We start from the raw sequence: 13,900 nt of genomic DNA, 5'->3' as shown, positions 1-13,900 counted from the left end.
GCGATTCTGTGTAGCCGGGACTGACTCTGTCATTCACGTATAATATACAGTAGGTCCTGCAATAACACAGGTGGCCTCTGGAGTCACGCAATCCGAAGAATTCTCGTTCTCTTCGTCTTCGTGAACTCACTTTAGCTGATTCTATGACTTGTGCGCTGGGCACAGAAATCCCCTATTAGTCACGTGTTGCACTGCAGTTATTAAGGTCTAATGCTTAAATCTAGGAGTGCTCTTTGAAATGATGCTACGAAATGTAATGTAATTCGTACTGAACAATATTACGAAATAACTCTGAAAGTGTTGAAAAAAGCACAGGCAATTTATGATGCATTTTAGTATACTGTATAATTTATACAGAGGTGAGTGATGAAATTCTCAAATTAAAGTAAAAGTTCATAGAATTAAAACATGCCTGGGGCTTTACTGAATGATTGACCAGACATGAAAATGTAACAACACCTTACTGTCATAGCTTAATCAAATATCTGAGCAGCTGATTGGGAGGTACTTCATCAACCTCTGAAAATCCAGTTTGATAGATTACTAGAACAATAGTTTTAGCCATTTTGTGTTTTTGTTTCTTGTTCTCATTTACTATCATGCTCATGTTTGTGATCTGTTGTACACCACGCTCTTTAGGCTCAGGTCTAACGTGTCTTTTTGGTTTTTAAAGTCTGTGTCCTGTGCAGTGAAAGGAGTCTACAGTATTATCTCACAACCTGCCTTCTTGTGGAGATGAATAAGTATGCCTTACATTACCATTTATATGCCTTCCTATTAAGCATTATACAACAAGACAGGAAAATGCTATACTGTACATTGAATCTCAAGTAATGAAGTAACTCTTTATTGCAGACATGGTTTGCCATTCTGCATCATTAAGACGCTAAATCAGAAACAGACCAGGCTAGAATTAGGGAGCTTGACATAAACAGAATTTAGAATTTCTATTAATTACTTGTGTTGCTATATACTGCTTTTATCTCTCCCCATAATATCAAAATGCAGTGCTCAGGTTAAAAAGAGCTAAGAGGCTTAATCCTGGTAAGAGCATGTAGCACATGCATGGCAGAGTACAGGAGTCAGCACAAAGCTGTCTTTTTCATCCACTTAAAAACAGTTTGTGACCACTGATGCATGCCTGACTTTTAAGCAACTCCAAGCTAATGCGTAGCACAAAGTGACTGCTCAGACTCGGCAAAGTAAACAAGGCTTAAGTGCCAAGGCCCTAGAAACCCAGGTGTCTCTAACAGATTTGTCTCATGTTACATTACAGTATATATACAGTTTAAAATGGAACATTGCATGGTATAACTTTGATTATGTTGTAAAATCTAATTTCATGAATAAATATAGTTTATGTAAATCTTGCTGTCTATGGCTCATAGTTTCCTTGTATGTTTGCCATATTATCATGTAGTTGACAACCTTTGTTTTAGGAACAAGTAATAGGTTTATTCCATGCTGAAGTAGTTCAGGTGGGTAGCTTTGTTTTAATCTGTTTTAATCTGATGATTAAAGTAATAATTGTCCAGTTCCTCCAACAATGTGTGCAGTGCAGCAGGAAAATATTTAAGACTGACAAATCCCTTCAAACCTCAAAGAATAAAAGTCACAATCCAATTCAGTCTTACATACTGTACTGTATAAAGAAATTAACCTGAGGTTTTTGACCAACTGTGCCTACATTAGACAGAAAAAAGAAAGCAGTATTCAAACAATTCAAATTAAAAAGCAATACAATTACAATCAGGTTACATAATGCAAATTGAAAACTACAATCATTTTTCTAAGCTTTCGTCTTAGTTTATTCAATTTTTTACATCATGTTTCCTTGTCATCCTGTTAAAATTATTTAACTTATGAAAAGAATGAAAGTATGTCCTTGGAAGATGCAGAAACGGATGGTAAATGTTCATGACTTAGTATATAGCGATTTACACATACTGTACTGTCGGCATATTCAAAAGAAAGACAGACACTCAGTCACTAGGTAATATAATGACTATGTGTACGTTCTTCCATATTACTGTATGTACTTTACAAAGCCATCAGTCATATTTCAACCTATGAGAAAATTAGTTAGCTGTTAGGGGAGTGATGCAGCTTTTTTTGATAACATTGCAAGCTCAAAAGTTTCTGCTGAGTAATCAGAATTACTGTTTTATAAGCCAAAAAAAAACCTAAATAGGCCTTAGGTGATTGCCAATCACTGCTATGGCAGTCTCAATCACAGTTGGCTAATGAGACATCTCATTATGGTTAATATCTAAACCATACAGGTCACCCAGCAATTCATATAGGAGCCTCAGTGCTTGATAAGTGACTTGGCTGCAATAATTTAAGATTACAAAATGACAAAAACCTTTTGTCTATCATTTTTTTCAGTTTGCCAAATCTGCATAGAGATAGTATATACCAGTATATATTGTGCATAAAAAACAAGTATGCCACACAGAATAGCCAGAATAGCCATCCAATAATATTTAGAAATGTAAAACAAAATTAAATATAGATCTTACTAATAAGTAGTTTGAATAATAAGGCTAGTCACCTTAAATAGCAACATTCGTTTTAACAACATACATTTTTTATCATTATTTCCCAATTTCAGTGTTGAAGGGGGTGGCGGACCTTTATTGTTTCAGGAAAGACAGCAAATTTGATAACCCATATCTTCAATTAACTGTTTATACATAACCTTGATAGTCTGGCCTTGGTTTCTTTCCTATTTTAAATCCAAGCAAAAGTGCTAAAAGAAGACACTGTGTGGACATTGGATTAGGTCCATCAGTGTATCAGAAATAGAAAGGTAGTTCATTTACTTTTTTTTCAAGGACTAAAACGTGTACTACCTTGTACAATGATGCCAAATTTCAAGGCCATGCAAAATATGAGATTTGTAGTTAGGTACTGTGACACTTGTCATATATAGTCATATATGGTATATCATAATCCAACACATATCATAGTTTGATTAAAATATCTCCAAAGATATAAAATATAAATGAGTATTTAAATACATATTAATAGATTAATTCTGCTACAGAATGTAGCAGTTTAGGTAACTAGGAAAAATAAATTAAGCAATATACTGTAGCATTTAATTAAAAATAAATTATGAAGGATTATAAATGATGAAGTGTGTTTGTACACTTTTGCCCTATTGAGATTCTCAAGAGTTATGCTTATCCTCTTTGCTCAAACTGGGCTCTTCAGAGTGCTGTAATGTGGGATGTTTAGCTTTTCAAAGAAAAGGCTTGGGGAACAACCTCTGAAATATTAATTAGTCTGAGTCACCACAAACAGCAAATCAAGATGTACAGTAGATCACTGCATTATCCCACCCATCCATCCTCACAAAATACAGTATTTCGACAGTTTAAATTCTGCTTTTCATTATTTTTTACACTGTTCCACTCATAAGACCCTGTTTGAAGAAACCCACAGCAACATTTAGGATGTTCCAAGACCCTATGTTAGCCAAACACAGTGTACTGAGAAAGGAACAAGTAACGGTTTATTCCATGCTGAAAAGAAAACAGACACAATTTATCAGCTGTGGAGCCTTCCTCACACCATTTGTTCTCTTTGTAATAATAATTCCTTGCACTTATATAGCTCTTTTTTGGACACTCTACTCAAAGCACTTTAATGGGGTCTCCCCTCCACCACCACCAATGTGCAGCATCCATGTGGATGATGCGACAGCAGCCATAGTGCGCCAGTACACTCCCCACACACCAGCTCTCAGTGGGGAGGAGAACAGAGTGATGAAGCCAATTCATCCAAGCCAATAGATGGGGATTATTAGGAGACCATGATTGGTAAAGGTCGATGAGAAATTTGGCCAGGATGCCAAAGAAATGCCCTGGGATTTTTAATTACCAAAGAGAGTGAGGACCTCATCTCATCCAAAGGATAGCACCTTTTTACAGTATAGTGTCCCCGTCACTATACTAGGACATTAGGATACAGACCGCATGGTGAGCACCCCCCCGCTGTCCCCACTAACACCTCTTCCAGTAGCAACCTTAGATTTCCCAGGAGGTGTCCCATTCAGGTACTGGCCAAGCTAATACCTGCTTAGCTTGAGTGGGTGCCAGTTGAGTTGCAGGGTGATATACAGTAGCTGCTGGTGAGCTTTACTTGTTCCTTTGTAGCCTACACATGCTGACGCAGATTCCTATGTACATGACCTGAGAAAGTCTAACAATGTTAAGAGATTGGAAGTGCAGATATTTCTATTGTTGGCATTTTTATTGAAGAAATGCAGAAATACAATCAAACTGAGAAGATACAAGATTAAGAGAAGTGCAGGGATACACAACCTTTATACTGTTTCATTGAATACTTGTGTAGGGATGCAAGAAGGCACAGCACAGTTCAGTACTGTTTTAAGGTAAGTTTAATAAAATAATGCCATTTGAAAAACAAGGCATAAATAGTGTCATATTCTGTTTTAAAAACTAGAATCACTTACAGGGTATTTTATAAACCAAGCAAAGCCATGGTCAATCTCTTGTGTTGCCATAAAGTTGCATTTACTGTAGGACAAGGACACTGAAAAGTTTTGCATTCTGTATTTTAACACAGAATGTAAAGGACATACAGTACAAGTACAGGAATGTTTATAACACCAACATAGAATATAAATTCTGATTGCCAGCTGTTTAAAAATGTCACATACTCTTTCTTCTCAGTTAAATAGGAACAGCCTTCTTTATCTGCCTGCATTCTTAATATAAACAAACTAGAAAACTCAAACACAGTAAAGTGAATTAGTCGTGCCTGACTTGGTAATTAATGTATGCTTCTAGGTTTCAGGAGTCTAGCTGCAGAATGACTTTACAGTACAGCAACATGTGCAGTGCAGAATATGGCTTTTTGGTATGGTTGAATAAAACTAAATCTTTTGCATAAAAATCATATACTGTACCATATAAAACCATAACCTCAAGTTAATGACGTTTGAGACTTTAAATTATTCTGAAATCTATTTTTACTGTTCTTTTACCTACTGATGTACTATTGCACCACAAATTAAGTTTTAAAAAACGATTTTATTTATTGAAAGGGGATAATAGTAAAGATTTAAATATGGGGCTGAGAGCTCCATTGTGCAAACTCCCAGTAAATTATTGTCAAGATACATTGATTTCTTGAACCTAACCTACTTTCAAAAGCAGCCAAGTTTTCCCAATCTGATGAGGTGGCCTTGTCTGGGTCACATGACCAAAATAGGGCTTCAAAGGCTTAATGTAGCTAAGATTTGTGTTGGCAGGAGGTCCTATAGCCCTTGGTCATTCATTTACTGAGATGTTAACATCATTATTGCTTTTTAAAATTATGTTCTTTTATGGCAAAATGAGCCTGGTCGGATATGGGAATGTAGAACATTCATCTGTGCGTCACTACCTAGTTGTTTCCTTAAGAGCCACAGTTTATGAAGACTAGCTAATCATTAACTGAGTGTCAAATGAATTGTGGACAGTGATGCCGTCACTCTGCATTTCCTTGTCATTCTTCACAGAAGCAAGAGCTCTTTCGTTTCCTCTGGAATTATGTACACCAGCTGTTCAAGTTCAAACCCAAGGTAAGAAATGGCTCACACATTGTTAATATATTGATTGATTTCATGCTTTAAAAAAAATTGAGCTGTGTGACGACCACATAAGAACCTAATTCTGTGCTTGCTGGTTGATAGGCAGTAACAACAAAATACTTTATACTTGGCTGTATTGTATTTATACAGTATCTTAATGAACTGTAATTTATGTTTTAATATCCATTAAATTTAGACAAGAGTAGATAAATGCTATTGGTATACTGTAAAAACAATTTTATACTCTGATTTCATCTTAACTTTACGGTAAACATAAAAAGGATTAGTGTACACTCACAGGTTTTGCACTGAAGCAGCTAATAGAAACATACATCTTCTTTTTAATCTAACTGTCTCTTTTCTTTACTAAGCAAGCCTGTTCTATAATATCAGATTGAAGTTAGGTGTACAGAAATTATTTTATTTTCAGCATCTCTACTTAAGAATACGATGGTAATAGTTATAAGTATAACATATACATTTAAAACTTGATATACTGCATGTTTTTTAAATATTCCAAGTAAAACAAAAACGTTTTTAAAAAGTGGGTTCAAACTCTTTATAACAATAAACAGACCTCTATAAAACATTATCCATGAAGAAATGTGTATGTGTGGAATACTGGTTGGAGATTTAAAGTACCTGTAATTAAAAGCAGAGACCGTAAAAACATACAGCTGCCAGTGTCAAGTATACTTTCACTTGTGAAGTCTAAATGAATGACAGGAAAATAGAATTTAGAGAACTGTTTGTTTTTGGCTTGTCATCTCTTTAAGCAAAAATCAATCTTGGGAAATGGACACAATTACAAAACAGAACAATTAAGGGTTTTCAAACACAATATAATCTGAAATATTAACATTTGGAGTGTTGATTTCCATTAAAAAATCTTTCTTACAAACATTAAAAAATATGCATGTGACACAATTGGGTTGCAATTGTGCTGCTCAGTTCATGTTATTTACACTCTACAGGTACAGTTCCTTGCCAGATGTGGTCAACTGAGCTGAGCTCTGACTGAGAAGCACCAAGTATAAGTCCACACTTCAGCAGAAAATAAAAATGAATTGGCCACACCAGGCACAGTTCACATTCTCAATTACAATACATGGCATGAGAGGCCATTAAACGAATAACAAAGTATTTTAATTAAGGGTTATTATTTAACTATAGAGCTCCATGCAGACACACTATGGCTGTTTTTGTTTTTAACTAATAATTCCTTGACAATACCTCTATTTTGTGTCATTATAGACATTGGTAGATAAAGGTTTTATGGTATTCTTAAAAGGCTGTGCCAGGACTGGTTTGTCTTAGGTAAATCATACTCGTGTCAATTCTATTCTGTGTTTGACAGTAAAACAGAATCAGGATGAAAAATGGTTTTCAATCATGATCGTAACCTTGTCTTTCAGGCCCAGACTGAGGGTCCGAAGCAATGCATGCCACAGTCCAGGGTTTCAGAGGGAGAGACGCTGTTTTCCGCATATGAGCTATAAGGTGAAACAAAAGTCTCAGCCCAACCTCCATATCAATCAGCACTCCCATTTCTTATCACGTGCAGACACTTCACCCCTTTATACTGTGAACTGAAAAAAGGAACATTTCGAAACTCTGATGGCAAATACGTGTTAATAAACTCTGGTCTTATCTGATCTTAGAAAATATGTGTTAGTCTGTAGGTTTGGTGTCAGACATGTCTATGTGCTCATTTTACACTAGTGCTATACACTTACATTATTTTAATACAGTTATAGCAATCTCATCACTTTTTGTTCTTGTTCTAGAACTGTTGTCACGTGTCAATATGTTCAACAATATTATTATTACTCCTGATGAAGACCGCAAAGCCAGACAGAAGATAATAATTATGGTCAAAAATAAACTACTTCATCCATGGTCAATATATTTCTGCACAGTACTATCTGAAAGTAAATGCAAAATTAACAATGTTACTCACTAGTATATAACAATGAACATTGTGATTTCATTTTTTCAAGGAATTAGTTTGCTTTCAAATGTCTTAGCATAATTAGTATTATATCAACAGCTTTGATGGATTTTTCCAACTCCTCTCCAGGATTCTCATGGACAGTGTCGGCCCTGCAGCACCAAAGACCGGCACTGCCCAGTGTGTCTCCAGACTGCTGCATTCCCCGTGGAGACTAACTGCGGGCATCTGTTCTGTGGTACGTCTTGCCAGACTTGAGATTTTATAGCAATATGGAAAAAGTCAACTCACATATGGAACTGTGTCTGAAATGTTGTTAGTACTCCAAGTTAAAGAGGACAACTTTATGAAGATGAGGGATTAAATAGGAAAGTGCATCAATCATTTTTTATGAGAGGTACTGTATGACTTCGTGTCTATTAGCTTAATCACTTACCATGAGTTCACATGTAACCTTATTAAGAGATTTCCTCAACCTACTATTGGTTTGTCAAGTGGACACAGCTCAAGAAAAAAAAATACATTAAGTCTTTCTGAATCGCTGATGTTGTGTGCAAATGCAGACAATCAATTGCAATGAATGGATTTTGTCTGGTTGAGTTAGCTTAGTGACTTATGTGACATTTTCCTTGCTTAAGTGTGACCATGAAGTTTTTTCCTCAGGAACAAATTAAATCAAGCAGTTTAAATGGCCTGTTTCGTAAAGGGATTACAATAGTTGACTGAAGATGTTCCTCTCCCGATTTAATACTCCTGTATTTGGAAGTAAGGAATCATTTTAGGATTTTAACAAAACCTGCATTGATGTCAGTCTCTTTCACAGTCCAGAATGGCCCTAATATATCTCCTAATACCTACAAGTGCTTTAATGCTTTTAAATTCTTTTTACTTAACCCTTACTTGGCAATTACAGGGAGTGCATTTGAAGTTGCTCTGTCACTTTGAGTAGTCAAGTTTGTACACAGAAGGGTAACTGGTTTAGTACACAGCTTAAAAAAGAAACAGATTGCATTTATTACAACCAAAGACAGACCTTCAGAGTCTAACAACATTACCCTCCTACCTAACACACATACAGTACATCTGCACATTTTTACTTCTGAACCACCTGTGCTTCTCAATTGGATAAACATGCACAGCGCTCTTAGCTCATGAGATGGGTGAATAATTAAAAGCTTTCCTGACCTACTTTCTGATATTCAGGGGAAAAGAAAAATCACTCTTCCACTGACAGTGACCCCTTTTAAAGAAATGAAATTGCACACCCACTAAAGCTAATTTACCGCTAACCATTTGACGTCAATAGAAGTCAACACAGGAATACTAAATACAGACCCCTGCCCCAGATATGCAGGTCCAACGTGAGAGGTTAAATCCACCGCTAATCGGAAGCCTCCTCACAAACGGCCTCGTCCCAATTAAGCACCAGGTGGAGACAATCTCTGCAAACAATGCCAGTCTACCCCTCCATCCAATTCGTACACCTCACCTGTTAACAAACCCTCTACTTCCAGACCTACTTAAGCCTTTTGCTTTTCATGGAACAGCGCTCGGTAATGTTACAGTAGCTTCCTTGGAACTTCGTGTCTCGCATTACTTACTTCTTCTTGCCTTCTTTGGATACTCAACCTCGTCTAACTCTTCAGATTTGTCTGCTTCTCTCTCTATTCGGATAACCATTGGTATGGAACCCAGAATTCACCCTTGACCACGTCTCGGCCAAAAGTTTTGGACCCGTCAGAAAGCTCTCCTGCCTTGGCTCCCCAGCTCTGCATAGGGTTCTTCACTCAAACAATAACACGGCCTGTTACAGACACAGAAGATACACCAAAGGGAATGGCAACATTGAACACTGAGGAGCACTGATTCTAACAAATCTCCAACTCTCAACAGGAGCACTTCAGAATTTCACGATCTCTACCCTTGAATCAATACCTTATCAATAGAAACTCACTGGCCTAAGGACAGAAGCCTGTAGCCTTGGTCCTGGCAAGCAGTGATTTTATTTTTACTATAGCTTAAAAATGTAAAATTTACAAATTGGTACTTAAAGGTTTTCCAGGTCACTGTATTAATTAATTATTTAAAACAACCTAAACATGGGAAACAAACCTGCAGCTCTCCAGGACCAGAAACTGTTTAGGAATGAGTCCTAAAATTACAACAGAAACTCACTGGCCTAGGGTAGGGGTCTAGTCCTCATCCTAGACATCCCAAATGTTATTCAGTCTTACAGTAGGTGAGCACTTCATACTTGGGAATATTTACTTAAAACTCTAAATATGATTTAACTCTCATCCTTTTCCTGCATTCTCCACTGTACTTTTGTCATTGCTAGAGGACTATTTCAGTCACCAAAGTACTTGCAGTGATTACTGCTATTTATATCTGTAAACAAGCTCCTGATTTTTTCCATTATCCTTCTTCCAGCTCCTTGCTTGATTGCATACTGGAGACATACCTCTTGGCTTGGAGCTATCAGCTGTCCTCTCTGCAGACAAAAGGTAAAACCAATTAATCAATATATCAATTGGTTGCAATATATGTGTACACATACTGTATAAATCTAAACACTGAATAGGTGATTCAGTTATTTTATCAGTTCCCTCACCCTCATTGAAAATCATCAGTGAAGTGTAGTCCAGTCTTAACTGTGAATATTTTATTTTGTCCTTCCTTTCAGATGACACCTCCAACCACTAGTGATGGACCAGAACTAGGTTGTATATATAGTCAGAGGGGTTCATTAGTTCCACATTTAGTATGGAAATAACCATACTATGAAACTTAGTAAACTCTTAAATTTAATCTACTTTGACCTCTGGAGGGTTCTTCACAGATGTCTTTCTGTCGTTGTGCTTCAGGTGAGCCAGCTGTGTCATCTGTTCATTGAGAGTCATGCAGACAAACAGGAACAGCAGGTGCTGCTAGACATCAGAGACTACAACAAGCGCTTCTCCGGGGTGCCACGCCGGGTAAATGTTCCTTCTTCCTCACAAGATTTCATTGTCATTACAACTGCCAGTAGTGTGAACCTACGTGTGTTTCAGGGTACGTAGGAGTGGAGTCTGGCATGTTTATACTCTTAAGGGTACAGTATCTGATTAAACCAAGATATTTAATAGTAGTATCCGTGTCTCAGCAATACCTCTTGCTCAAATCTCACAATTGAGCATCTACATATTCTTCTCAGAGTTCCAGCACCACACAATTTATTAAATAGTGCAACGCAAAGTCCACCTCTAGAAATATCACAGACAAATATACAAAGTATATGCTAGTATTTACAAAGTCAAAGTTAAACTTACTTGGTTAACTGTTTAACTGTCTACCAACAGCAGTTAATCCTTGTACATTAGGCCTTCTCAAGAACCATGGATCAATCTTATTATGGTCACTGTTTAGAGTAATACTATACAGAATGATAAGAATTATCTCTTAGGAATGTAATATATATATATTCAGTATAAACTGTGTATAGTTGTATGTGAAATGGCTGTATATGTAATATAATTGTGATGCTATATAATTCAGATGCAATTGGTCAAGATGAAACATCAGTGATAGACTGACAGAGTGTCAGAGCAGAGTGGCTCAGTGCACTGATTCACCACTCTCCCTCTCTCTGTGTGTTGGTGTTGTTTCTTTTCCAGGTGACTGATTACCTGTATGACTTGCCCCTCTTCCTGCACTTGACGCTGCGTGGTCTCTGCACCATGGGTGGCCTGGTATGGGTCTTCTTCCTGAGGGTTGTCGTGTGCTGTTTCGGAGCACTCATGTCTCTAATATCCCCTTTGAAGGGCATCCCTGAGCCCTTCTGTGGGGTGTTGGGGGCCCTGGATGACCTGGTGGTGATCTTCTTGCTACTAATATGTGTCATTAACATCAACCAGCAGATCAACCCAGAGAGAGGTGCTATTGCCCACAGTGCCACACAGGGTGTTCTCTCTGACTCTCTGTAGTGCTGCTGTATAGGGGAAAACAACCGCACTACTGGACCACACTATTGGAAAACAAGTGATCCCTGCAGCCCAGAGCGATCAGTTGCAGTTCCACTGACTGCCACACTCAGTGCTGTTGCTCATATTACAAAACTGTCTGGAGTCAGCAGGAAATACAAAAATAGGAATGGTTACAAATGAGAGGTGGCTCTCAGGCCTGTTTTATTTGTTTGTAGTAGCTAATTGATCCAACGTCACCATGAAGCAGCTTTCTGAGGGAACACACTGAATAAGCTCTACACCGCGGTAATGTTGTTTGTCCTGAATTTGGATATGTCTCTTGGGGCAACAGAGAAGAAACGAGGACTGAAGCTAGGCACTCTGCAGTAAATGGATCTGACTCAGAGTCTAGCTGTTTTACTCCACCAATTTGTTCTTAAAATGCAGAAAAAAGGTATTTCTCAGGTTGATGTTATTTCCTAAAATTTGTATTTGTTAAAAGTGACAAAACCAACCTGAAATGCACATTGAAAGGAAAAACAATTGAAGGAATAAAGACATTGTTATCTTCATCCATAAAACTCCAATTAGCTGAGTTTCTGCTGCACACCAGCAATATAAAAAAATCCACACACTATATACATGGGGGGGGGGGCGGTGCTGAAGTGGTCTGAGGTCCTTTGTTGGAATTGGTCCTTGGCTCTGTCTGTGAGGAGTTTGCATGCTCTCCCCATGTCAATGTGAGTTTTTCTGGATGATCCAGTTTCACCCCACAGTCAAATGGTATTCTATTAAGGTTCACATACATCTCTAAATTACCCCCGATATGCAAGTGTAAGTGAATACAAGTGTGTGCGTCCTTCAATGGACTGCTTTGTCTGCTTTTGTGTCCTTTTCCTGTCAGGTTAGGCTCTGGTTCACCAGAACCTCTAAGGATAAATTGGTGACTGAAAATGGATGGTTGTACAAACATGGGTCTAAAGTGATTATTCATCAAAAGGGGGGGACTTTAAATTATTAATTAAGCATGCTTTATTTCAGTACTTCAGTACAATACAAAAACAGCACCAAAGGATGAGAGCTCTGAATTATGATCAAATAAATTCAATTACAACCCCAGAAATATTTGAACTTGTTCCTATGATGTATTTGATGGATTTGTAAACACAGCAATACCTGCCATGGTAACTGAAAACTGTAAATATTTAACCTGAAATGTTTTGTATATGTGTAAGCATCTGTACTGTATGTACAGTATAAAAGCTAGATGTTTATAAAGTTTACTCTGTGAATAAAAGTTTAAAATGTTGCATTAATGTAAATAAACTACAACTTGTATTTATTATTTCCACCTGTTGGCACTTTCTTTTGAGATTCTTTGAATATAATTCAGTGTAACTAGAGTGTTGCAAAGGGGGAAGACAAAGGGAAAGATTGATGTACTTGACTAAAATAATTATTTTATTATATTATTTGGTATTACATGGTTATATAATGATTATAATATTGATATTTTATTTTGTTATGCAAAAAAAAATCGTTAATTGATTAATTTGATAAAATATTTAGAGTGCTTTGGGATTCATTTTGAAATACCTATCACAATATTTTATTTCCAAAAAGAAAGGTGGAACCAATGTATTCTACATACAGCACACATTTCAATTTCATATTTATGTATTACAGAACTACAACCAATATCACAGCTTTTTCACAGGAATGTCAGTATCACCATCATAGTACAATGTTATTTACTGTTTTCAAAGTATAATTTTCAAAGGAAGAAATGCAATGGTATCAAATACTGATTTGTGCAATTTAGACCTGGTAATTTTTCACCATTGTCGATCAGTTTGTAGTGATTATATAAAACACTTATATACCTTATACATGTACTGTAAGTGTGTTGACATAGAGCAGGCCCAGAACAGGTATTAATGAGTTGTCTATAATCCTACAGGTGCATCTTGCTCTCTGTTTCCTTGGTCAGTCATGCATGAGTGCATTGTACTCCCTCTGATGATCAACAAGCCTGAGAAACACTCTGTACTTCTTGGTATAGAAACTAGCAGAGACGGACAAGAAGAAAGACAAACATGCTTATGTTACTGTTGCTTTGTTTATCTTCACAAGAGTGGAAGTACAATCCTATTTAAGGGATTATATCTGTCTTTTTCTAAGGTAATTGCCTTTAAAAGCAATGGGCAGTTGTTGTCTACACATTAACAATAAATGTTATCTGTAGATGGCAGTATTTGCTTACAATACTGTACATGACTGTTATCTGTAGCCTGCTTTCACAAAAACAGGCTCTTCACCATTATTTTTCAACATTTATATATTACTAGCTGTAAAAGAGGACTGTGTACCTAGTATAATTGTATTATTAATTTAATAAAATAT

The 13,900-nt window shown here is 36.8% G+C and overlaps 2 protein-coding genes across 5 annotated transcripts in view; one reads left to right on the top strand and one right to left on the bottom strand.

Moving 5' to 3' along the window:
• The first annotated feature begins 5,360 nt into the window (after positions 1 to 5,360).
• On the top strand, positions 5,361 to 12,842 carry LOC148652135 (E3 ubiquitin-protein ligase RNF170). Its single transcript, XM_088598786.1, has 6 exons — positions 5,361 to 5,596; positions 7,021 to 7,105; positions 7,686 to 7,794; positions 9,987 to 10,060; positions 10,421 to 10,531; positions 11,210 to 12,842. The coding sequence occupies exons 1-6, from the start codon at positions 5,565 to 5,567 to the stop codon at positions 11,516 to 11,518; spliced, it is 720 nt and encodes a 239-aa protein (XP_088454912.1). The 5' UTR covers positions 5,361 to 5,564; the 3' UTR covers positions 11,519 to 12,842.
• Positions 12,512 to 13,900, bottom strand: part of fggy (FGGY carbohydrate kinase domain containing) — a 95,651-nt gene continuing 94,262 nt past the window's right edge. For all 4 annotated transcript variants that reach the window (XM_088598781.1, XM_088598784.1, XM_088598783.1 and 1 more), the window contains one exon: positions 12,512 to 13,562. In XM_088598781.1, coding sequence (XP_088454907.1) covers positions 13,484 to 13,562 — 79 coding nt within the window. In that variant the 3' untranslated portion in view covers positions 12,512 to 13,483. The remainder of the gene's footprint in view (positions 13,563 to 13,900) is intronic.

The sequence above is a fragment of the Lepisosteus platostomus genome, chromosome 11 (genome assembly GCF_059453375.1).
Source record: "Lepisosteus platostomus isolate fLepPlt1 chromosome 11, fLepPlt1.hap1, whole genome shotgun sequence".
In the NCBI taxonomy this organism is placed as follows: domain Eukaryota; kingdom Metazoa; phylum Chordata; class Actinopteri; order Semionotiformes; family Lepisosteidae; genus Lepisosteus; species Lepisosteus platostomus.
This window is presented reverse-complemented; position numbering and strand designations above follow the sequence as displayed.